General features: G+C 45.0%; 1 protein-coding gene across 4 annotated transcripts; it reads right to left on the reverse strand.

The window, feature by feature from the left end:
• Positions 1-1935: 1935 nt before the first annotated feature.
• LOC102139826 (uncharacterized) lies at positions 1936-21749 on the reverse strand. Of its 4 annotated transcripts, none has more exons than XR_012416440.1 (3): positions 21506-21612; positions 20455-20578; positions 1936-2071 (listed from the first exon to the last, which is right to left on the reverse strand). XR_012416440.1 is itself a non-coding variant. In XM_065519254.2 (3 exons), the coding sequence occupies exons 1-3, from the start codon at positions 21650-21652 to the stop codon at positions 13153-13155; spliced, it is 309 nt and encodes a 102-aa protein (XP_065375326.1). In that variant the 5' UTR covers positions 21653-21749; the 3' UTR covers positions 11401-13152. The 4 variants fall into 4 exon arrangements, 1 of the variants encoding a protein (XP_065375326.1); XM_065519254.2 differs by lacking the exon at positions 1936-2071 and adding an exon at positions 11401-13287 and having other exon boundaries at positions 20552-20578; positions 21506-21749; XR_010577307.2 differs by lacking the exons at positions 1936-2071; positions 21506-21612 and adding exons at positions 12734-13287; positions 20676-20788.
• Between the last annotated feature and the right edge of the window lie 608 nt (positions 21750-22357).

The raw sequence follows: 22357 nt of genomic DNA on the forward strand, positions 1-22357 counted from the left end.
TGCCCCTGCTGCCCATGATCACTGACCTCATTTCCTAATAAGGCCTTCTTCTTACCCTGCTCCAGCCTCACCAGCCTCCTCCCCTCTCACATCCAGCAGGCACACTCTAACTCAAGGCCTTTGCACCACTTTTCCCTCTGCTGAGAACACTCTTCCCCGAGGCATTTGTGAACCTCACTCCCTCACCTCCTTCTGGATGTTGTTCAAATGTCTCCTCTGCAGTGAACCGTATTCTAGACCTCCTTATTGAGATCTGCAAACCTCCTCCTTTCCTGTGCCACACACAGATGCCCTCCTCGATACACTGTTGCTGTTTTATCTTTCTCCAAAGCCTCATTACATGCTCACAGACTGCTATGGGTTGAATTGAGTCTCTCCAAAAAATGTTGAAGTCCTAACCCCCAGAGCCTGTGAAGGTGACATTATTTGGAAAGAGGGTCTGCTATGGTTTGGCTCTTTGTCTCCCAAACCTCATGTTGAAGTTTGATCCCAGTGTTGGAGATGGAGCCTGGCGGAAGGTGTTTGTTTTGTGGGGACAGGTCCCTCACGAACGTTTGGTGCTGTCCTCACAGTGTTGAGTTCTAGCTCTATTAGTTCCCATGAGCACTGATTGTTAAAAAGAGCCTGGCACCTCCTCCCCTCCCTCTCTTGCTTCTGCTCTGGCCATGTGACCTCTGCAAGGCTCCACTTTGCTTCCTGAGGCCTCACCAGAAGGAGATGCTGACACCAGGCTTCTTGCACAACCTGCAGAATTGTGAACCAAATAAATCTTTTTTCTTTATGAATTACTCAGCTCAGTATTCCTTGTAGCAACACAAAAGTGGACTAAAACAGGATCTTTGTAGATTATCAACTAAAGATAGGGTCATTAGAGTGAGCCCTAATCCAATACAGTTATCCAATAAAGTTATGTCCTTACATAAAAAGAAATTTGGATACAGGGACACACAGGAAGAATGCCACACAAAGGTGAAGGCAGAGATCTAAGTGATGCTCCTACAAGCCAAGAAACACCAAAGATTGCCAGCAAGCCACCAGCAGCTGGGGACAAGAGCTGGAACAGATCCTCCCTCACCACCCCCAGAAGGAACCAACCCTGTTGACACCTCGATCTTGGACTTCCAGCTTCAAGAATTATGAGACGGTAAACTTCTGTTGCCTAAACAACACAGTTTGTGATACTTTGTTATGGCAACCTTAGCAAACTGAAACATATACTATATCATTTGGCTGGGTTTTTTATTTATTACCTGTCTTCACCCTACTCCACCTCCTGCCTCCAAAGGTGAGCTCTACATAGGTAGGGATTTGTTTGTTTCTTTTTGTTTTTATATCCCAGCAGTACGTATTTGTTGAATGAACAAACAATTGCCCCTCAATTGCCGCACATTTCTAGTCTTTTCTCCCACCTCTCCCCAAGACAAAGTAATTCCAACTTTTACCCTAAATATCATGGACTTTGACACCTCCTTAACTTTGTGAGGTTTTCGCTGCCTCGGATGGCCACTTGCCCTTCTCTCCCTATCAAGGTCTCCTTATCATTAAAGACACATCCATGTCATTCCTTCAGTGGCAAACTCCCTTCCATCCCTGTTTCTGTTTTATTATCTACTGTGGTTGTGGCTCTTTGCCTGTAAACAATGGCCTCCTTGAGTTCTGGGACCATATCCTATTAATCTTTATAGCCCCAGAACCTGGCCCAGTGTCTGGCACACCAGAGGTGCTCAGTCAATGTTTGCTAGATTGAATTAAATCTGTATCCTGCAGCTTTCACTCTTGCTGCCCTTCCCTAGACTGCTAGCCACAGCAGGGTACAAGAGGATTAGAAGGAACTTTGCAGAGCGGAACTCAGATTAGAGCATTCGAACGCTATGGGGCTGCGCCTCTCTGCAGAGTCTTTGTAGTCGTGCAATCTCATGAGAGTTTCCTAAATTGGAACAGTCGGCAATGTTGTATCCAAATCACTCAGCTAAGCCCTCAGAGGCATTTGCCAGAAATCACACCAACATAAACAGCTCAATCAAAGAAGGGGTGCAAATCCTCTTCCTTTTTATGAGGTGGAGCAAGTATCCTGTTGGAAAAAAAAGAAAGAAAAAGACAGTCATTTGAGACACCACTTCCCAGGTTGCTGGGCAAGAATATGCTGGCTTGGATGACAGGTAATAGTCCTGTCTGTTTTCCTTTCTGCCCTAGTTCTTTCCAGTGGGTGGGTTAAAGACCCAGTGTTTTCATCCATCTTTGCAAAAAGGATAAACCTGAGCCACCTCCAGAAATGAAGCAGGCATTGTGGGATTTTTTTGGGTTTTGATTTTTTTTTTTAAGAGATGGGGTGTTGCTGTGTTGCCCAGGCTGGAGTGCAGTGGCTATTCACAGCTTCTATTATGGTGCACTGCAACCTCCAACTCCTGGGTGCAAGCAATCCTCCTGCCTCAGCCTCCAGGGTAGCTGACACGACACTACAGGCACATACCACCAAGAAGGTGAAGGGTGTGTTTGGTCAACATTCATTTAGACTATTTGAATATTCATGTGGGTGTGATCTGAAAAGCCTAGAACAGGCTCAGCTTCCCAGAAATTCTAACTGAATGGAACTAAAATATTGAACATGCTTTCTAAGGACTCACTATTGGTTGTCAGAGGGTTTTCTTCCCCTCTCTGCTTTCCAAGAGGCGTTAGCTCTCAGAGTCTTGCAGTCGTTATTAGAACAACAGAATAGGCCCTAGGAGACACAGAAAATGCCAAATAACAGAATTTATGTCTTCACTCCTTGTGAGTACTATCATAGTTAGGTTAGCTTCAAATTTGTAAGAATAAATAACTTCAGTAACTCTCATTGCATACATTTAATTGTAACCTGTTTTAAATGCCCAGTTAATCGTATTCAATGTACCATTCAGTTATAGACACACATGACAAGCATATTCAGTGCTAAGGTCTGTGCTTTTCTTTAAGTCCATCAAAAAAGGGTGCCCCTGCCAAGCGTGGTGGTTCACTCTTGTAATCTTAGCACTTAGGGAAGCCAAGGTAGGAGAATTTCTTGAGGCCAGGAGTTCAAGACCAGCCCGGGCAACATAACAAGACCCTGTCTCCACAGAAAATTTAAAAATTAGACAGACGTGGTGGTTCATGCTTGTAGTCCCAGCTATTCAAGAGGCTGAGACAGAAACATCGCTTGAGCCCACGAGTTCAAGGTTGCAGTGAGCTGTGATCATGCTAGCCTGGGTGACAGAGTGAGACCCTGTCTCAAGAAAAGGTGGGGCGGAGGGAGTAACTCCTGTTTTTGATTCATTCAGTAGAAACTGTACTTTGAGTACACGTACAACCATTCTATTTTTCACTTTCAGTAAAAATTCAATAAATTATGTGAGATCTTCAACACTTTATTTAAAATATGCATTGTGTTAGATGATTTTGCCCAACTGTAGGATAATGTAAGTGCTCTGAGTGTGTTGAAGGCAGGTAAAGCTAAGCTGTGATGTTCAGCAGGTGAGGAGTGTTAGATGCATTTTCAACTTAAACAATGTTTTCAACATATGATGGGTTTGGGAGATAACCCATCATAGATTCAGGAGCATCTGTGTATTTTGTGTTTATGGCTAAAGAACTGTCCTCAAACTCTTAATAATTCAATTCAGCCCTCCACTTGGTCCCGTAAATTCACGGTGGAGACAGATATTTGCATGCATGATCAATCTTTGTGTATTGGCCCCATAATACTTTGAGTTACTACTACTACTACCATTAGTATTATTATTACTATATGGCATGGACAGGCCTTTGTCCAGTGGGACAGGTGGTTCTTAACATGTAGCTAATCATAGCCACCTTTCAGATCAAAGAAAGCCGGTACCTTCTCTCCAGAAAAGCTTCACTTGCTTCACACACTATTTTAGCTATAATTTTAGGAGGAGCAAAAAGTTAATATCCCTCTAAAGCAGCTGTCAGCAAACGTTTTCTGTAAAAGCCAGATAGTAACTATTTTAGACTTTGTAGGTCAAGAGGTAAAATCTTGGACATTATGTATGTACTTATATAATAGAGAAAATAAATTCCCACACACTTTAATTGATAAAATTCAAAACATAGCAATAATAATTGAGTATAATCTTTCTGTAATACAAGTCTACTAATGGGAAGAATGGATGTGGCAGGGAAGGAAAAACAGTTCACCTAATTGTGATTGGAAGTTAGCATTCCCTCTCCCTAAATCCATGGCAGATGTTTGCTTGTAGGAGCGATTCTTAGCTTGAGGGCCTTAGGAGCGCAGGCAGTGAGCTGGATTTGGCCTAAGGGCTGGTTTGCTAATCCCTGCTCTAAAGAGCTAGAGACGGAGGTCTAGGCTATTTTCAGGACACCCTGCTGTGACTGTGGGTAGGGCTGACCCTAACTAGATGCTGCTCTTGGCTCTGGACCTACACAGGCCTGCACAGCAGCGGCCTCTAGAGCCAGCAAGGATTCCTGGTACAATGTTCTCGCAGCAGGGCTGGCTGGCTCCTAAATTGGGGCCACATTCCCACTGCTTGGAGCGGCAACCAGGAACGCGCAGTATACTAAATTCTATTAACCTACATTCTATGACCTCCATAAAACTTTCTCCATAATCAGGAAGAATAACAATGCATGGAGAAAGAAATTCCTTTGCCTGGTGTTTGAAAATTGAGATGTAAAAAGCACATCAACGGATAAGGCTTTTTAGTGAGTAAAATTGTTTTCTTAATCTGCAGTTATCTTTCAATCAACAGTCACTTTCAGAAAAAAAAGAAGACCACCTTGAAAATTTTTTAAAGCTTAGAATAAATCACAATAAACTAATCAAGAGGCAGAGTTCAGCAAAAACAATTATGTGAAAATGTTAGTCTTGTCCTCACACAGTTCATCTCTTCCTACTTAAAACATTCCACAGTAACAGTCAATCACAAGAGAAATGTAATTCTGTATAATGTTTTCAGGCCTAAAATGTATGAAAAGCTTAGGCCACAAAGAAGAATCATAAATGCATTTCATTGTCGGCTGGAACCTATCATTTTACTTCAGTAGTGGTTAAATAAATAAATAAATGCAACTCCCTTGATTCTAGATGGGCAACACCGTTTGTGGCAAACTTGGTGCAAGTTCTCCACCTAGTGGATATTTTGAAAAGTGTAATAAAATGTAAACGTGCATGCCTGTTTGTGATACAGACACAGAAATAAAGACACCAAGAGTAGTGGTGACCGCACTTCCTATCAGTCAATGACATCCTGTCAGGTGTTCATCTTTTTTCTTTCCTATTTTTTCTCTTCCACCCAGACGCTACAGAGTCCAATGCGATCCACCTGCCCCAGGCAGTCGCCTAGAGGGATTGCATCATGCCAGAGTCTCCAGAGTGGGCCCATGCCTTGCCTGGAATCCGGCACCGTGGCTATTCCATCTGCAGTGTTGCCATGCCACCAGCACTGGGGTGGCCAGTGACAAGGCTGGATGGCTTCTGCGGAGTGAGCCCTTCTCTTCCTGCTTTTTCAGTGCCTCAGGTATGGTGGATGCTCTCTGGCAGGCTCCAGTGAGAGAAACCAAGATCTTCATGCCGGTGCCCAGCCACTCACTTCTGCCCCAGACCTGCTTGTCCCTGATGGTCCAGGCTTTCTCCTTGCAGGCCTAGGCCCACCAGCCCAGCCGTCTGCCCTAGTTCAGGAATCCCAGCCACTCTCCTCAGCGCTCAGTGGATGATGAGGCGCACTGCCCAACTCACCACCCCTTGGCGTTCCTGTCACCTCTGTGTTTCAGGGCCAGCCTGAGAGAAGCTGCAGTGCAGCAGCAGTCCAGTGTCGGCTTGCATCTTATCCCACGCTGACCCGTCCACAAACTAAGCTTGGCCTTTCTCCTCCTCCACCAGCCGATCAAGAAGGACCCCCACCATGCAGACAGAATAAAAAGAGGAGGAACCAGTGTGCCCGTGGTGGAAGAATGGGGGTCTGAAATCCCATCATTGGGGTTTCTTTTTCTCCTCTTTATTTTTCTCAAAACTTTAAGAATGAAATCTCACCTTTTGTACCTCAAACTGATTCTAGTTATAGAAAATGGGGAAGAGCGTGAGTGTAGGAAGAACAGGGGAGGGATAAGAAATGATTGAAAGGAAGAAATAGCTGCATTGGAGGATGTGCGTGGGCCATATCTGGAGAGAGGATGAATGAGGAGAAAATCGAGAACTTTCTTCTCTTGCCTTCCCTGCTTCATGCTTTTTAAAATTTTTTTTTTTTTTTTTTTTTTTTTTTTTTTTTTTTTTTTGAGACAAAGCCTTGCTTTGTCACCCAGACTGGAGGGCAATGGCGCAATCATAGCTCACTACAGTCTCCACCTCCCAGGCTCAAGCCATCCTCCCACCTCAGCCTCTTAGTAGCTGGGACTTCAGATGCAGGCCACCATGCCTGGCTATTTTTTTAAAAAAATTATTATTTGTAGAGACAGAGTCTCAATGTATTGCCCAGGCTGATCCTGAACTGCTAAGCTCAAGTAATCCTCCCGCCTCTGCCCCCCAAAGTGTTGTGTTAAGTGTAAGAACCACCGGACTCGGCCCTCCTTGCTTTCTTTTTTTGAGTCTCACTCTGTCACGCAGGCTGGAGTGCATGGCATGATCTTGGCTCACTGCAACCTCTACCTCCTGGATTCAAGCAATTCTGCTGTCTCAGCCTCCCAAGTAGTTAGGACTACAGGTGCATGCCACCACATCTGGCTAATTTTTTGTATTTTTAGTAGAGATGGGGTTTCCCCCATATTAATCAGGCTGGTCTCAAACTCCTGACCTCAGCTGATCCACCCACCTCGGCCTCCCAAAGTGCTGGGATTACAGGCATGAGCCACCACGTCTGACCTACACCATACTTTCTGATTTTCCACCTTCTCCTTCTCAGTTTCCTTGGTTCCTCAGGACGCTAAGGACTGGAGTGTCCCAGAGCACAGTTCCTGGCACACTTCTCTTTCCTTTCCACACTTGGTGGTGTCACCCCATATCGTGGCTTTAAGTATCTTCTCTAGGTTTGTAAGTCCCAAATGTACATCTCCAGCTCAGACCTCCCCGTTCCGCAGACTTGCATACCCCACTCCCTCCTAGCCATGTCATCTGGATGGCCTGCAGTGTCCACAACTAAGCTTCTGATGCCCCCAGTCTTCCACGTCTCAGTAATGACTTTTTATTTTTCCAGTTACTCAGGCCAAACATGTGGAGTCATCCTTGACTCCTCTTTTTCCTTCACCCCCACATTTGATCAATAAGCAAATCCTGTCAACGGTGTCTTTAAAACACAGGCAGAATCCAACCATTTCTGCAGCGCCCGTTGTGGTTCAAGCCACCATCTACTCCTGTGTGACTATCGCATCTGAGCAGATCTTCTTGCCTCTCTCCTTGGCTTTTCTGTCTGTTCTTCACACAGCAGCCAGCATTGTGCTGTTAAGCAGAAGTCAGGTCGTGTCAGCCTGCAGTGCTGGTGCATATGCCTGTGGTCTCAGCTACTCAGGAGGCTGAGGCAGGAGGGTTGCTTGAGCATGGGAGTTCAAGGCTACAAGTAGCTATGACTGCACTTGTGAATAGCCACTGCAAGGCCGGGCCCAGTGTCTCACTCCTGTAATCCCAGCACTTGGGGTGGCCAAGGCAGGCAGATCACCTGAGGTCAGGAGTTTGAGACCAGCCTGGCCAACATGATAAAACCCCGTCTCTACTAGAAATACAAAAAAGAAAAAAGAAAAAATAGCCACTGTCCTCCAGCCTGGGCAACATAGCAAGACCCCATCTCTGAAATATAAAAGAAAAATAATGAAAACATATATATGAAATTTTAAAAAAATTGTTGAGAGAGGGTCTCACTCTGTCGTTCAGACTGGAGTGCAGTGGCACGATCATGGCTCACTGTAGCTTCAACCTCTAGGCTCAAGTGATCCTTCTGCCTGAGCCTCCAGAGTCGCTGAGACTACAGGTGCATACCACCACATTCAGCCACTTTTTTTTTTTTTTTTTTTTTTTTTTTTTGTAGAGATGAGTTCTTGCTATGTTGCTTAGGCTGGTCTCAAACTCCTGAGCTCAAGCAGTTCTCCTACCTCAGCCTCCAAAATGCTGGGATTACAGGTGTGAGCCATCATGCCTGGCTTAAAATAAATTTTTAAAATCCTATATCATTACCCGGGCCTGCAATGCACCCAGCCTGGCCTCTTTGTTCCTGAACAATGCAGGCAAATCCTTCACACCTGCCCTTCCTGCCACCTGCATGAGCTGCCCCAGGAGTCTGCAGATCCTTTGCTCCTTTCACATTTTTATTCAAATTTCACCTTCTCTGAAAGGCCTCCCCAATAAGGTCTAATTTTAAATTGAAAAAAATTGCCCCAGTGTTCTTCTTTGTAGTGGGTTGGATGGTGCCCCCCCCAAAAAAAAAATCTACATCCTAACACCTGGAATCTATGATTGTGCCTTACTTGGGAAGAGGGTCTTTGTAGATTAAATTAAGTTATGGGTCTTGAGATGAGAACATCTCAGATTATCCAGGTGGACCCTAAATCCAATGTGTCCTGCTAAAAGACAGAAGAGAAGACACAGAGACCCAGAAGGAGAGGCCATGTGAAGATATATCACTATCCGATATAAAATGTATTTATCAAGTTTATTGACTTTCTACCCTACTAATCTATAAGCTAAAGAAAGCAAGATGATCAGTTTTGGTCCCTGCTGTACTCCCAGCATCTAGAACCATGTCTGGGACCTAATAAATGTTCCATAAATATTCATTGATTAAGAAAACAAGTAGATGAATAAATGAATGAGTGACAGGTCCCCACATGTTGTGTCTGAGTAAATAGGAGAATTGTGGGTCTATTGATAAGCACATAGAAAGAAATCATAAAGAGGATTGAGATGGGATAGCTACACAAGGTCCACTTGGTAGCTGGTCAGTTTGCCATAACAGAAGTACCAGTCAAAATATATCTGCTTTCCCTAATTTAGGATTCATTTGTCCAGCCAGCACTAAAAGAATTTTGAAAGATTTACACTATTACCTTAATAAGATAATTAATAAGACAAAAACAGAAGAAACATGACAGGTATTGGAGATATTAAACGGATGTTTGGGTGAAATGTCAGTGTCAAAGATACATAGATTAATAATTAAATTTCAAGTATAACTCCTCCAAAATCCTATTTTAGCCAGCCTGTCTTGCACTGGACATTTTATTCTGTGAGTTCAAAATTGATTTGTTGATTGACGGATGGATTGATTTCACCTCCAATGCTTTCCCCTTTCTATATACCATGGCAATCCTAGTGTTCAGAAAGGCAGCAAAGATTCAAATTTTACAAAGGTCAAGAGAAGGCCAATGGGTCTAGAAAGTCAGCAAATCCAGAGGAGGCACTGAAGCTGCAGAAGTTTCCCCAGCAGCACTGGCCTCGGAGCACATATCCTCATCAAGAGATGCCCTTAGCCTGAGCCCTGCAGCAGGAGCAAGACTCTGAGGGGCCTGCACACACTTCAGGACACACGGGACCGGGTGTGGCGTCACGATGCAATTCCAACCTTGGCCCACCTAAATTGCCCCACCCTTTGTACCTCTATTTAATGAGGTACTTCTACTAGTGAGGATGCTTTCCAAGATAATTTTTTTACCATTTTATAAATGCTCCCCTCACTTGTTGAACAAAAAGAATCTCATAATAGTTCATAGGTCTTAAAGGTGGAATAGGTCTCACCTGCCTGCATGCATTTGAAGTTTTAGGACATCTTTCAAATGGTACAGTGGCAGTGAGAGAGATACATATGGGAGTTCATTTTCCTTGCTTACTTTGTGTGATCCATAGAGTCTCAGTGATCTCCTTGCAGAAGCCAAAAAGCCCTCATGGTTAGCATTTGGTCCTACCCCCTTCACAGAAGTGTAGTTATGCAGGAGGCACTGGCCCTGGGCTAGGCTCAGAAAACCCCGTCTTCTTGCCAACCAGTAGGAGGCAGCCCGTCTTCACCACACAGCTTCCACCTGAGCCTCAAAGTGTTTTTGAAACCATCAGAGCTGAAAAACAGCCCTCATAAAATCTGAAAAATTAGCTTCATGGATGAAATCTGTATTGGGTATTGATTTTTTAAGGGGCATTGAGTGCCCATTAAAATGAGATGAAACATTTTCTTGCAGTATCTGGTATATACTTTATATCTCAATAATCTGACATGTAATAAAACCATTTTCTATTTTTTTTATTTTTGAGTTTAATTCCAAAGTTAAACCAAAACAAAAAAACTTGAATTGCTCTTAATTACTGTATTTTTCACCATGAGTATTAGATTGTACTTGTATATTCCGCATAGCTTTAAGAACACTATAGTTATTAACATCTTCTTTAGGACAGAAAGGTTTTTGCTTTATTTAAACAAAATGCCTAGCACCTATTGTGGAAGGAAAGTGACTTCTGAATTCTCAAAACATTTACAGGTAAAAGCAGTCAGTGCAGACTGTTCCTCTGCCCCTCTGGAAAGAAAGAATCATTGCTTTATAAGACATTTAGCCACAGACCTGATGACAAATAAGACCCCCTTGGGACCAAATTGTGGGAGTAATTTTCCAGAAAAGAAGGAAATAGACATATTTTATTATTTACATTTTCCTTTTGTGGAAAATATATTCTTTATATAGTCATATTAAACCTGACTTCTGAGACCGCATGTTAAAAATAGATTGCGGTCGTTTTGTTGCATGTGTTCTGTATTTGCACAAGTCAGAATTTTGAGTATTTGTTTCTCATACACATCAGGCTTTGACCCACTGGAAAGCAAGACTGTGAAGTGACACATGACTCCTGAGCAGGGGCTGCATGCCAGGCATTGAGAGGCTTCTCAGAGCTCCCCGTGAGCTGAGCTGGCTGAGCTGGCTGCCCGCTCCAGGAGTCATCAGGACCTACCCTATGGAGCTAGAGTTTCATCCCTCTGGGCATGTGTTAAATCACATTAATTCACACAATGCTGCTAACTGGTGACAATTAATGCACTGTCTCTTCCCAGGCATTTGTATTGCTTACCATGAGTGGATCTCTAACTGGCATGACAGGAATCCCGGGGCTATCCCTAAGCCTAGAGGAGAAATTCATAGACAGGACATCTCTAGCTCTTGTTAAAGGTTTTCTTGCCTGACTTCAAAACTGCATCTGACCACAGAATCATTACTCGCCACCCTGAGAGCTGGAGCCATGAGCTAATCTCAGAGAAGGGCAATCACAAGGTACCTACCTACATTTTTTTTTTTTTTTTGAGACGGGGTCTGCCTCTGTTGCCCAGGCTGGAGTGCAGTGGCACCATCACAGCTCGCAGCAGCCTCAACCTCCTAGGCTCAAGCGATCCTCCCTTCTCTCAGCCTTCTGAGTAGCTGGAACTACAGGCATACACCACCACACCTGTCTAATTTTTGTGTTTTGTGTAGATACAGGTTTCACCATGTTGCCCAAGTTGCTCGCAAGCTCCTGGGCTTAAGGGATACACCTGGCTTCCCAAAGTGTTAGGATTACAGGCATGAGCCACAGCACGCAGCCCTAAATTTCATTCTGGTTGAATTGCGGGTTTAGAGCGTCAAATTAGAATAATCTGTAATCCATTTCCATGGGCCATCAGTTGCTAAATCTTAAATCTGTGTCATTGGACAAGTTTTTGATTTCCCTAAACCCCTTTGTTCTTGTATAAAACGAGGTTAATATTGGCAGGGATTTTGTAATTAGAGTAATGTTAAGATCTTAGCACAGAGCCTGGAACACAGAAAAAGCCTACCAAATGGTAGCTAGTAGCATTTCATGTTATGAGTTGAAACTAATTAGTTCTAGAGTCATAACATCTCAGGCTAGAAGGGACCTTCCTGGTCTCCCAGTCCAACCACAACTCTCCAACACGCAGCCAAGCAGTCGTGTCTGTGCAGGACAGCTTCCAAGATACTCAACATTTGACATAAAACTCTTCCATTGGGACTATTGCCAATAGCGGTGAGGAGGAGGGAAAGTGGTGTGAAGGCATATTTGCCAAAATGGGCTGTATGAAAATATAACCTGACTTTTCTTGCACAGTTGGATTTCTGAGCACAGAAGTGTTGCAAGTTATCCTACTGGAATGGAATGTAAACTACAATCCAAGGTGTTACTTTGTGAAAGGCACTTTGAAAACAAACCCCCTCTCAAATCTCTTATAAACCACAGCTGTTAAAATCCAGAGGTACCCACTTAGGTAGTAGGGATTTCTTTCCAACACAACTAATAAATGAGAGACTGCTCTGAAAACCTCGGCATGCATCACTTAAGCCTGGGAGTTGCACAGTGACACTCAGCTGGTGCCTGGCACTGGCAAAGATTATCATTGAAGCATTGAAGGTTATGCCAGGAATCATAACATTGCCACCTGCATTCTGGCTGGGAATCGCAAGCCTGCCAGGAAAAGTCGATGCAAGCCCTCCATGTCCTTCCTCAGCGCTGGGGGCTGGAGGATGCTGTTAGGGATCAGCTTCACCCCCCACCTGCGATTCGACCTTGTTCCTGAGTCATTGTCCTCCCCGAGCCTCGGTGTGTTCACTCATCAAGTGGTGACAATTGTGAGCACCTGTCTTCCCTACCTGATTATTAAGGGCTTTAATGAATTTCATCCTCATAAAGTGCTTTCATATCCTTGACAGAACATTTCTATCCCAGTGTAGGTGAAAAACCATCATCATTATTGACCTCAGAGTCAAAAGAGAGACACTTTTTCAGGCTTCCTTACTAATAAAATGGTAGTATCAAATGTTTATATAATGCTTTTCATCATAGACACAAGCACAAAATTTTAAAGTTCACAATTTTGAAATATGAATTTGTTGCATTATTCAATGTTGCCAGTTACAGTAGAGCTGCTCTAATGATTCTAAGTGCAGATGGCCAGAGCTGGCCTCAGATTCTCAGTTCATTAAATAGTCCTTCCTTTGACCAACAGGCCTCTCATTGTAAGGCAGCCTGGGTCTCAGCTGATGTCAAAAGCCCCATTCTACCCTGGGTGGATTGTTCGCACAAAGGATTCCCATACGTATTCTGCTGCAGACAGGGATGGGGCTGGCTCTGCAGATGTCGCTGCCACCAGCACTGTCACTTTTGCTCCTCACACGATCTTGGGTCTCTTTCCAGAGACTTGCACAAAGCTCGATTCAGAGTTTGCCTGTGACCGATGCACACTTGGCCTGCAGATGGACAGAGGAGGAGGAAAAGGCATCCCAGTGTTCTTCCCCACTTGCCTGGGAAAGCTTGGGAATTCTTGGCCTCTTTACCAGCTTCGACTCAGGCTGAAAAACAAATCAGAAAGTTGCCAATGGTTTCATTCAGTCTACGAAACTGGGTTAAAGTAACTCTGTGAGTGAAACCATCAATGCACAAAAGTCAGGAAATCCAAGATTGCCATTCCCACCGCCCACGGAGGTTCTCTGCACAGGTGACCCTGTGTCCCTGCTGGGGTGCCAAACTGCATCCTTGGCAAAGCACAGAGCCACGGGGCCAGTTATCCTAGGAGTACATCAGCCTTTGGGGACTTAACCATGGGGAAAACGGTCTCTGCATTCACGGCACTATAATTTCAACTCTTAAATATATTCATTTGTTTCTAAATTGACTTTTAAATGCAGTATCATATATTTACTGAAAAGTGCACAAATGCTCAATGAGCAACTCACTGAATTTTTACAACATGAATACACCCATGGAACCAATATCCAGGCAAGAAATCAAGCACTGTCAGCACGCAAGGAGGCCCCAGTCAGCCTCTTCCCCATCTCTAATATGATGATAAAACCCAACTATAAACATTAACAAAGGAATGGGATGTAAACAGACTCTAGAACTCTAGAAGAGATTCGAAAATCTTATTTGAAAGTATCTTCTGAAATTGAGATTCCTAGGAACACTGGCAGACGTTGCTATCATTAGAATTCTCACCCAGCTAGCAGAATAAAGGGTGTGGTTACCCTGAAAAATTCCACAGGCACTGTCTCCAGAGATGGCTGTACAGCATCTGTGCCCTTTCTTCCGATAGGCAGATTCTCCCAGTAGAGGAAACCCACGTGACAGGTGTTCCCAACCAAGGACACCAGGAGAAGCTCAGCAGAGCAGGTCAGTGCTGGCTCCACCCTGGGCCTCGGAGTCAGATGTCAGGCCTGGCCACGTACATTTCAAAAACTTCCCAAAGAGATTCTGAAATGCATGCCTGGGTGAGAACAACTCTCTCAAAATGTTATTCATTGTATTCTTCCATTACACACTTTCCAAGCCCATTCCCTCTGACAACAAAAGAATGAAACCCAGCAAAAGCACAGGAAGGGGGTCAGGTGAGTTTCTTCTCCCTTTTCCTACTTCATCTGGGCTGATTTTGCCTAATCAAAATGGCTCCAATTACCCAAACAACTGGTCAAAATCCCAGCCTCCAGAGATCAGCTCCTTTTCGTATGTAACTCCAGGCCTTTGCCTGCGTCTAAAATGCTTTCTTCCTCTTCTCCACACAGCAAACTCCTACATGTTCTGCAAAATCCAGACTAATTGTCTCCACTCTGTGTTTCCTGACTTAGTCTTTCTGTGATCCCTAATATCCCATTAAAGGCCTCCTTACAGTTATCAGTGGTTTTTTATTTTATTTATTTATTTATTTTTATTTTTTTATTTTTTTATTTATTTCTTTTTTTGAGACAGAGTCCTACTCTGTCACCCAGGCTGGAGTGCAGGGTGTGATCTCGGCTCACTGCAACCTCCTCAGCCTCCCAAGTAACTGGAAGTGCATGTGCCACCACGTCCGGCTAATTTTTGTATTTTTAGTGGAGACAGGGTTACACCATGTTGGCCAGGCTGGTCTCAAACACCTGACCTTGTGATCCACCTGCCTTGGCCTCCCAAAGTGCTGGGATTACAGGCATGAGCCACTGTGCCCGGCCATCGATGGCCTCTTTACAGTTCTTGGCACATCGCATTGTAATGACCTTTTGTGCTGCCCGTACCACCAAATAGACTGAGATTTTCCTCTTTCCACCTCTGCATTCTCATGATCTAGAATGAACCATGAAATATGCTAAATAAATAAATGATGAATGTATGCATGGATGGATGGATGGATGGATGGATGGATGGATGGATGGATGGGTGGATGGGTGGATGGGTGGATGGGTGGATGGGTGGGTGGGTGGGTGGGTGGATGGATGGATGGATGGATGGATGGATGGATGGACGGACGGATACTTAGAAGTGCTTTGTGAAGCGCAAACCATTCAATTTCCATTCATTCTATAACTATCACACACAAATGGCTATCTGGAACTCAAACATCCCTTTTTCCCTAGATTCCATCCTTCTCACCCTCCAAGTAGAGAGCCAATTCTTTTCCATTTCAATAGGAACTAGAAACTCTACACCTTCGCTATGTATTATAATTGTCAGCAAAATTTTATCTTTCTTTTCAGCATCATTATTCTCTGAGACTTATTTCCAAAGTCTAACATTACCATGGGCCTTTTACCTCTCTCTTTTACCCTAAAAAGCAAACATGGAGCAAATAGGCCCCTTGGGTTGGGGGTGGGAGGGTCCTACAAAATGTGCTTGAGAACATCCACCAGGGAACAATGGCATTAAGGCTAACCCAAGCCTGCATTGTGGTTCAGCAGGTGGTCCAGTGGCTGCCAGGTGTATATACACAGCAGTGGATTTCTTGGGAAGACTAAGCTACAGCCAGCCCCGGAGGTGACAGTGAGCTGAAAGTTCTACACATAGAGCTGCCCCCAGTGGCTGGTGGTTTCCTTTACGGAGGAAATGTTTTGGATCCCAGTCCTAGCATGTGATGGTTTTACTACATTCCAAATCAGCCATGTGGCAGAGGCATGCTCAGAATAAGGCATTTGAGTACATGAAGACAGTGGAATAAAAACTGTAAAGTTAGAGGGAATTGAACAGCTGGATATACGGGATATTAACTAAGATGTGTCTTAAAGTGATATGAATTAGGGTGTTCCTTACCACGGGAAACCAGTGTGGGAAGGTTCAAACAGCCATGGTGGCTCACACCTGTAATCCCAGCATTTAGGGAGGCCAAGGCAGGTGGATCACTTGAGGTCAGGAGTTCAAGAGCAGCATGGCCACATGGCAAAACCCTGTCTCTACTAAAAATACAAAAAATTAGCTGGACATGTTGGTGGGTGCCTGTGATCCCAGCTTCTTGGGAGGCTGAGACAGGAGAATCACTTGAACCCAGGAGGAAGAGGGTGCAGTGAGCCAAGATTGTGCCACTGCACTCCAGCCTGGGCGATAGAGCGAGACTCTGTCTCAAAAAAAAATAAATAAAACAAACAAAACAAAAAGAAAGCATGTAAATAGCATCATTAACAATGTGTCAGAAGTTCACATTAGAATAATGCCAGAGCTTGACAAAATATTAGAGACCACATACATCAAACCCATAATTTTATATAAGGCAACCGAACTACCAATACAAACCATGAACAACTTTCATAGCAGGGTCAGTCATGATATCCATTTTACAGTTCAATTTGAATGTTATTCAGACCTATCCAACCTCAAAAATTCCCACCTGGTGTCTGTTATGATGTGTCATGTATTCCCAACATTTTTTCATTTCTTTGAGGAACAATATCGTGTTTCCAGAAAGTGCACATTAAAAACAAATCTGTTCTCAAATTGAATGGCAGTCCACAAAGTAAATGTCCTGTACTCTAAAAGTCAAGGTCATAAAAGTTAAAAACGAAAAGGCTGATGAACTGTTCCCGACAGAAGAAAGACAGAGATGACAGTGAAATGAAATGTGAGACCCCTGGTTGGATATTGGCTCCTGGACCAGGAAAATAACCATTTTCTCTTCCTAAAAAGTACATAAGGGAAACAGTTAATACAATTCAAATAAGATCTATAGATTAAATGTGTCAATTTCCTGATTTTATCAATATAGAGGAGAATGACCTTGTTTTTGGAGAATGCACACTGAAGTGTTGGGGGTAAAAGAGCATGGGCCACATATTTTTTTTTTTTTTTTTTTCGAGACAGGGTCTTGCTCTGTCACCCAGGCTGGAGTGCAGTGGCGCGATCATGACTCACTGCAACTTCCAAATCCCAGGCTCAAGCAATTCTCCTGCCTCAGTCTCCCGACTAGCTGGGATTACAGGCACCTGCTGCCAAGCCCAGTTAAGTTTTCGTATTTTTAGTAGAGACAGGGTTTCACCATATTGGTCAGGCTGTCTTGAACTCCTGACCTTAGGTGATCCACCTGCCTCGGCCTCCCAAAGTGCTGAGATTACAGGCATGAGCCACCACACCCAGCCGGGCCACGTACATTAAAGTCACCTTTGTGCATCTCAGCAGGAATGAGACAAGTACCTGCAAGGATAGCATGCCCAACTGGGAGGCGGTGTAGAGTCTCAGTGATGCAGCCTCTTGTGCTGCCAGATTCCCCCCACGTGATGGCATACAAGTGGTTACACACATTGCTTAACACCTCCACCGCCCTTCGTTTCCTCAACTGAGGGTGTGAAGAAAAATACTAGTGGTCAACACTTAGGAAAACCTTCGTCAGTGCCAGGCACTGCTTCAAGCGTCTCACCTGCGTTACCAACAACCTTTTACAAATGAAAATACTGAGGCACAGAGAGTGAAGCAATTTGCTCAAGGCCACATCGCTGAGTGTAACCAAAACTGAACCACTCCCTTATACCATGTCTCAGGTCTTAGCATTTTTGTGAAACATAGATGAAATATGTCAAGCATTGAATTTAGTGGCCATGGGCAGGAAGTGCTTGGTAGAGGTTAGGTTAATCATCAGTGTTACCTTCACCACCACCATGAGTGAAAGATACACTGCAGTACCCGGACCATCGGCTGGACCCTAAGTCCTCAGCGCTAAGGTTCATTTCCTTGCTAACTGTTGTGTAGAGTTTCATCAAATCATGCAATCCATAAGCTAAACCCCAGATATCTCAGAAGAGCTAAAACAAAACTAGGAGTAACAGAAGTAAATATTTTCTTTCGTGGAACAATTGATAACTTTGTAGGCTGGTTTCATAAAACTTGGCTGCATGATTCATTTAGACTTGAGGATATTTTCCAAACTATTTGGATTCCTTTTCAGGACACCACAAAACTGGGGAAGCATGACTGGGTGGCCTCAGGAAACTTACGATCATGGGGGAAGGTGATGGGGAAGCAAGTACATCTTACAGGGCAGAGCAGGAGAGAGAGAAAAAGCAAAGAGGAAACTGCCATACACCTTCAAACTACCAGATCTCATGAGAACTCACTCACTATCATGAGAACAGAAAGGGGAAAGTTCTCCCCCATGATCCAATCACCTCCCACCCGGTCCCTCCCCTGACACATGGGGATTACAATTCAACATGATATTTGGGAGGGGATACAGCCAACCATATCAGATGGGTTTTTTGGTTGTTTTTATTTGTTTGGTTGGTTTGTTTGGGGTTTGGGTTTGCTTTTTGTTTTTTGTTTTCTTGAGATAGGATCTGACCCTGTCACCCAGGCTGGAGTGCAATGGTGCAAACTGGGCTCACTGCAACCTCCACCTTCCAGGCTCAAAACATCCTCCCATTTCAGCCTCTTGAGTAGCTGAGACCACAGGCATGCCCCACCACATCCAGCTAATTTTTGCTTGTATGTATTTTTGGTAGAGACGGGGTTTCGCCATCTTGCCCAGCCTCGTCTCTAACTCCTGGGCTCAATCAACCCTCCGCCTCAGCCTCCCAAAGTGCTAGGATTACAGGCATGAGCCATTGCACCCAGCCTGTTTTTGTTTTTTGAGGCAGGATCTCACTCTGTGGCCCAGGTTGGAGTGCAGTGGCAGCAATCTTGGCTCACTGCAGCCTCAACCTCCTAGGTTCAAGCGATTCTCCCACCTCAGCCTCCCAAGTAGCTGAGACAACAGGCACATGCCACTATACCCAGCTAATTTTTTAATTTTTTTAGAGACAGGGTCTCCCTATGTTGCCCAGGCTGGTCTCAAACTCCAGGGCTCAAGTGATCCTCCCACCTCGGTCTCCCAAAGTGCCAGGATTAGAGGCCTGAGCCACCGCGCTCAGTTGCTTTGGTGGTTTCTACTTGGTTGGTGCTGATACTGAATGGATGGGTCATCCAGTCATGCTCCTTAAGTTCAAAAGGACACTGGATTCGTCAGCTAGGGCTGCTGAAATAAAGCTCCACAGATCAGGTGGCTTAAACAATGGAAATATATATTCTCCAAGTTTTGGAGGCTAGATACCCAAAATCAAGACATCGGCAGGGTTGTTTCTTCTGAGGTCTCTCTCCTAGGGCAGTACAGATCCATCTTCTCCCTGGATCTTCATATGATCTTCCCCGCCCCTGTGTGTGTCTATGTCCTTATCTCCTCTCCGCATAAAGACACCAGTCATGTGGGATTGCAGCCCACCCTAACAGCCTCATTTCAACTTCATCACCTTAGTAAAAACATCTCCAGATGCAATCAACTTTCTGAAGTACAGGGGTTAGGACTTCAACATGTGAATTTGGGGTGAGGACCCAATTTCACCCAAAACAGAGACTTAGACAGAGGGGAAGACAGAACCCATATACGTGTGTCTTCAGTTTGAGGAATGAATATTCCCTGGAAGCTCAATGTTTGTGAAACACTATTTCTAGCTTCTGATGTCACCGGTCTCCTCCAAATCAGCCTCCCTGAGAACTAATTCGACAAAGGGTCCATCCTAGCAAAGTTTTCAGAACCTTCTCTTGCATCTCCATAAACTCCTTCTTGAAGTCCACTGAACACCCCTTGACATCCCCAGCCAGCTGACCCTCCGCCACCATCTTCTAAGGAACTTTCAGTATCTAGGAATACAAGATTTTTGTGCTTAATATGTTGGCACCATTGCTGCATTCAATGCTCAACCAATATGGCTAAGCAACTTGGAAATAATCCATCCTCTTAATAGCTGATATAATTTTAGTACTTTATTTACTGCAAACATTGAATTTTTCCTTCAGGCCTCATAGAGAACAGCACTGACAACTTCCAGAAACATATTTGAAATGCCTGACATAGTGTACACAGCTGATGAGAAATGTTTCGAGTGTGCTGTGACAAAAATGAGGAAAAGTCGAGAGGAAACCACTAATCCAAAATGAAAGCTCTCCCAAACTCCCTGCTTCACATCCCACTTCTGATTGAGGGGCCCGTGGCCTGCACACCTGCGTCGGCCACTAATCCCCCAAGGGACCGCAGGCCTCTGTCTCCATGTCAGTTACACGGGAGTGAAAAATAGACTGTTCTCTGCTCCCCAAACTATGTAAGGAGGGGAAAATGAGATGGAGCTGTAAGAAAAACTTGGGTAAAAGTCAAAATACATTAAATGAATTTAATTTCAATTCCTCATTGTCAAAACCGACTTAAATACATTGAATTTGTTATTTTTATTCTGGCATTGTTTAGCAGGTTATGCTCTTACCAGATAAAGATGAGATGGCTCCCACAGTAAAATGTCTGTCTTCAACTCCATGAAAAGATTTAGAGCTGTGATTTCATTGCCATTATCCGATCCTTACCGAATTTCCGTGGCTCGGGGCTTCCTCCTACACGACAGAAGATAACCGGGCCACTGAAGAGAAACTCATTTTATTTGTGGGCCGCGCATAGTAAAATCTGTGACCACCAGGGGGCAGCACAGACCTGGTGCTGCTGTAGACCCGGTCGCTGGGTGTTCGCTGCAGGGTTTCTCCAGCCACAGAGTCCTCCCTTCCCCCAGGAAAACCTCTCTGCGCTGCAGGAATCTGAAAGTGCCCGGGAGCTGCTGCCAGAGCCCCCTGATGGCAGACCCTTGCCCTGAAGAGGCCCTCCTTCTGCCCAGTGCTGGGCAAGGGACTCCGCCCTGGGAGCTGAGTCAAAGCAGGACTGGGTTGCCTTTGGCGCTCAGGGTGGTCCCTGAACACGGGCCCGGGGACAGAGACCAGGCCCAGGATCCACAGGCCACGCAAGGCATCTGAACCTGAATTCACGGTCTCCAGGCCCTGGGATCTTTCTGAAGACTTGGGAGCAGGAACCAGGCAGCCCAGGGCAGGGGCATCAAAACCCCTGGTCAGGAGGGAAGAGGAAGCCCATCGGCCTTGGAAAGAGTCTAAGAGCAAACCAGGCTCCATATTGACCTTCCGCTGCACTCGCAGAGCGTATTCTCCTTCTCATTCACTGTTAGCGCGTAAGCCTGGACTAGCACGTCACACCACAGACGAATGAAGGCACCGCAAGACGCCAGCGACCCAAGCAGAAAGCTCTGAGGGAAGGGGCAGCCCCGCAGGGTGGTCTCCCTGGCTCCCTGTTTGTTGTGAAACACACGCAGCTCCCCGACAGCAGGCAACGGTCGTGGTCAACACAAAACCCCAGCCGGGAACCAAGACACCATCAGAACCAGGCGACAAGATCCTGTCACAAGGGAAACAGAAGCTCAGCCTGGCTCGCATTGGTGGGGTGTTAGGGCTGATACTTCCACAGCCCTCTTCACTTACCTGGTAACTGGCCCAACTCGTCCTGTCACCCAAAACTGGGGGTAGATGGGGGTCCAAGGAAGCATGGCAAGGACAGCCGCAGGGTGACAAGGCTGGGGTGGCTATGCACCCAGCTCCCCCTGCAGTTCCCACACACGGGCTTCCCATTCATCCCGGTGATTGATGCTCCTGGAAGCGCCTGGAAACTCTGCCTGTGAGCTAATTATTCTGGGGAATGACCTGCATCCTGGTCAGGAGTGAGCAGGGAGATCATTAGGTGAGAGCTGGCTATTCACAAGAGGGCAGCCTTTGATGCGAGCGGAGCAGAAAGTTTGGCCGAAACTCAACACCTCTTGGAAGTACAGATTAGTGGAGAGGAAGAAAGGAGAACGCATTGTGGAAGTTTTCAAGAAGGAGACAAAGATGCCTGTGTTTTGTATCGCTCAGCTGCCTCAGGAAAATGTCCATTTGTTTTCTTTACACTCCTTTTACATTTTAAGTGGAATCTAGTGAATGTGTCTTTTCAGCGTTCCCAGTTTCACCATTTTCACTACACCTCGTGTTGCCATTTTAATGAAGCATCATTTTTCCAGAGGGTGTGGGAACAAAACCTATTTAATGACCTCTCTGAGCAAACACTGAGTTCTTCAAATATTTCCCTGAATTAAAATCCTCACCTCACAATTCACTTCCTTTTTTAAATGTCAGTTTGCCAACTGCTGCAAACCAATAAACAGGGCTTTCCTTTACCCACAAGCCAGAGGGCTCCTGTGGAGCCTCACGGCCTGGGGGTGCCTGAGAAAACCCCGATCTCCTTGTCTGGCTGCTGATCTGGGAGGGCACAGTGGACGCAGCAATCCCCCTGGAAGCACA

The sequence above is a fragment of the Macaca fascicularis genome, chromosome 8 (genome assembly GCF_037993035.2).
Source record: "Macaca fascicularis isolate 582-1 chromosome 8, T2T-MFA8v1.1".
Lineage (NCBI taxonomy): Eukaryota > Metazoa > Chordata > Mammalia > Primates > Cercopithecidae > Macaca > Macaca fascicularis.

Bases quoted from the DNA above. Each gene is read 5' to 3' on its own strand.
- LOC102139826 (XM_065519254.2), bottom strand. From the start codon at position 21,652: ATGGGAAGCCCGTGTGTGGGAACTGCAGGGGGAGCTGGGTGCATAGCC. The intron at 20,579-21,505 runs GTAAGTGAAGAG...TCTGTCGTGTAG, and splicing joins CGAGTTGGGCCAGTTACCAG to GAGGAAGCCCCGAGCCACGG. The intron at 13,288-20,551 runs GTAAGGATCGGA...TTTGTTTTTCAG, and splicing joins CCCCGAGCCACGGAAATTCG to CCTGAGTCGAAGCTGGTAAA.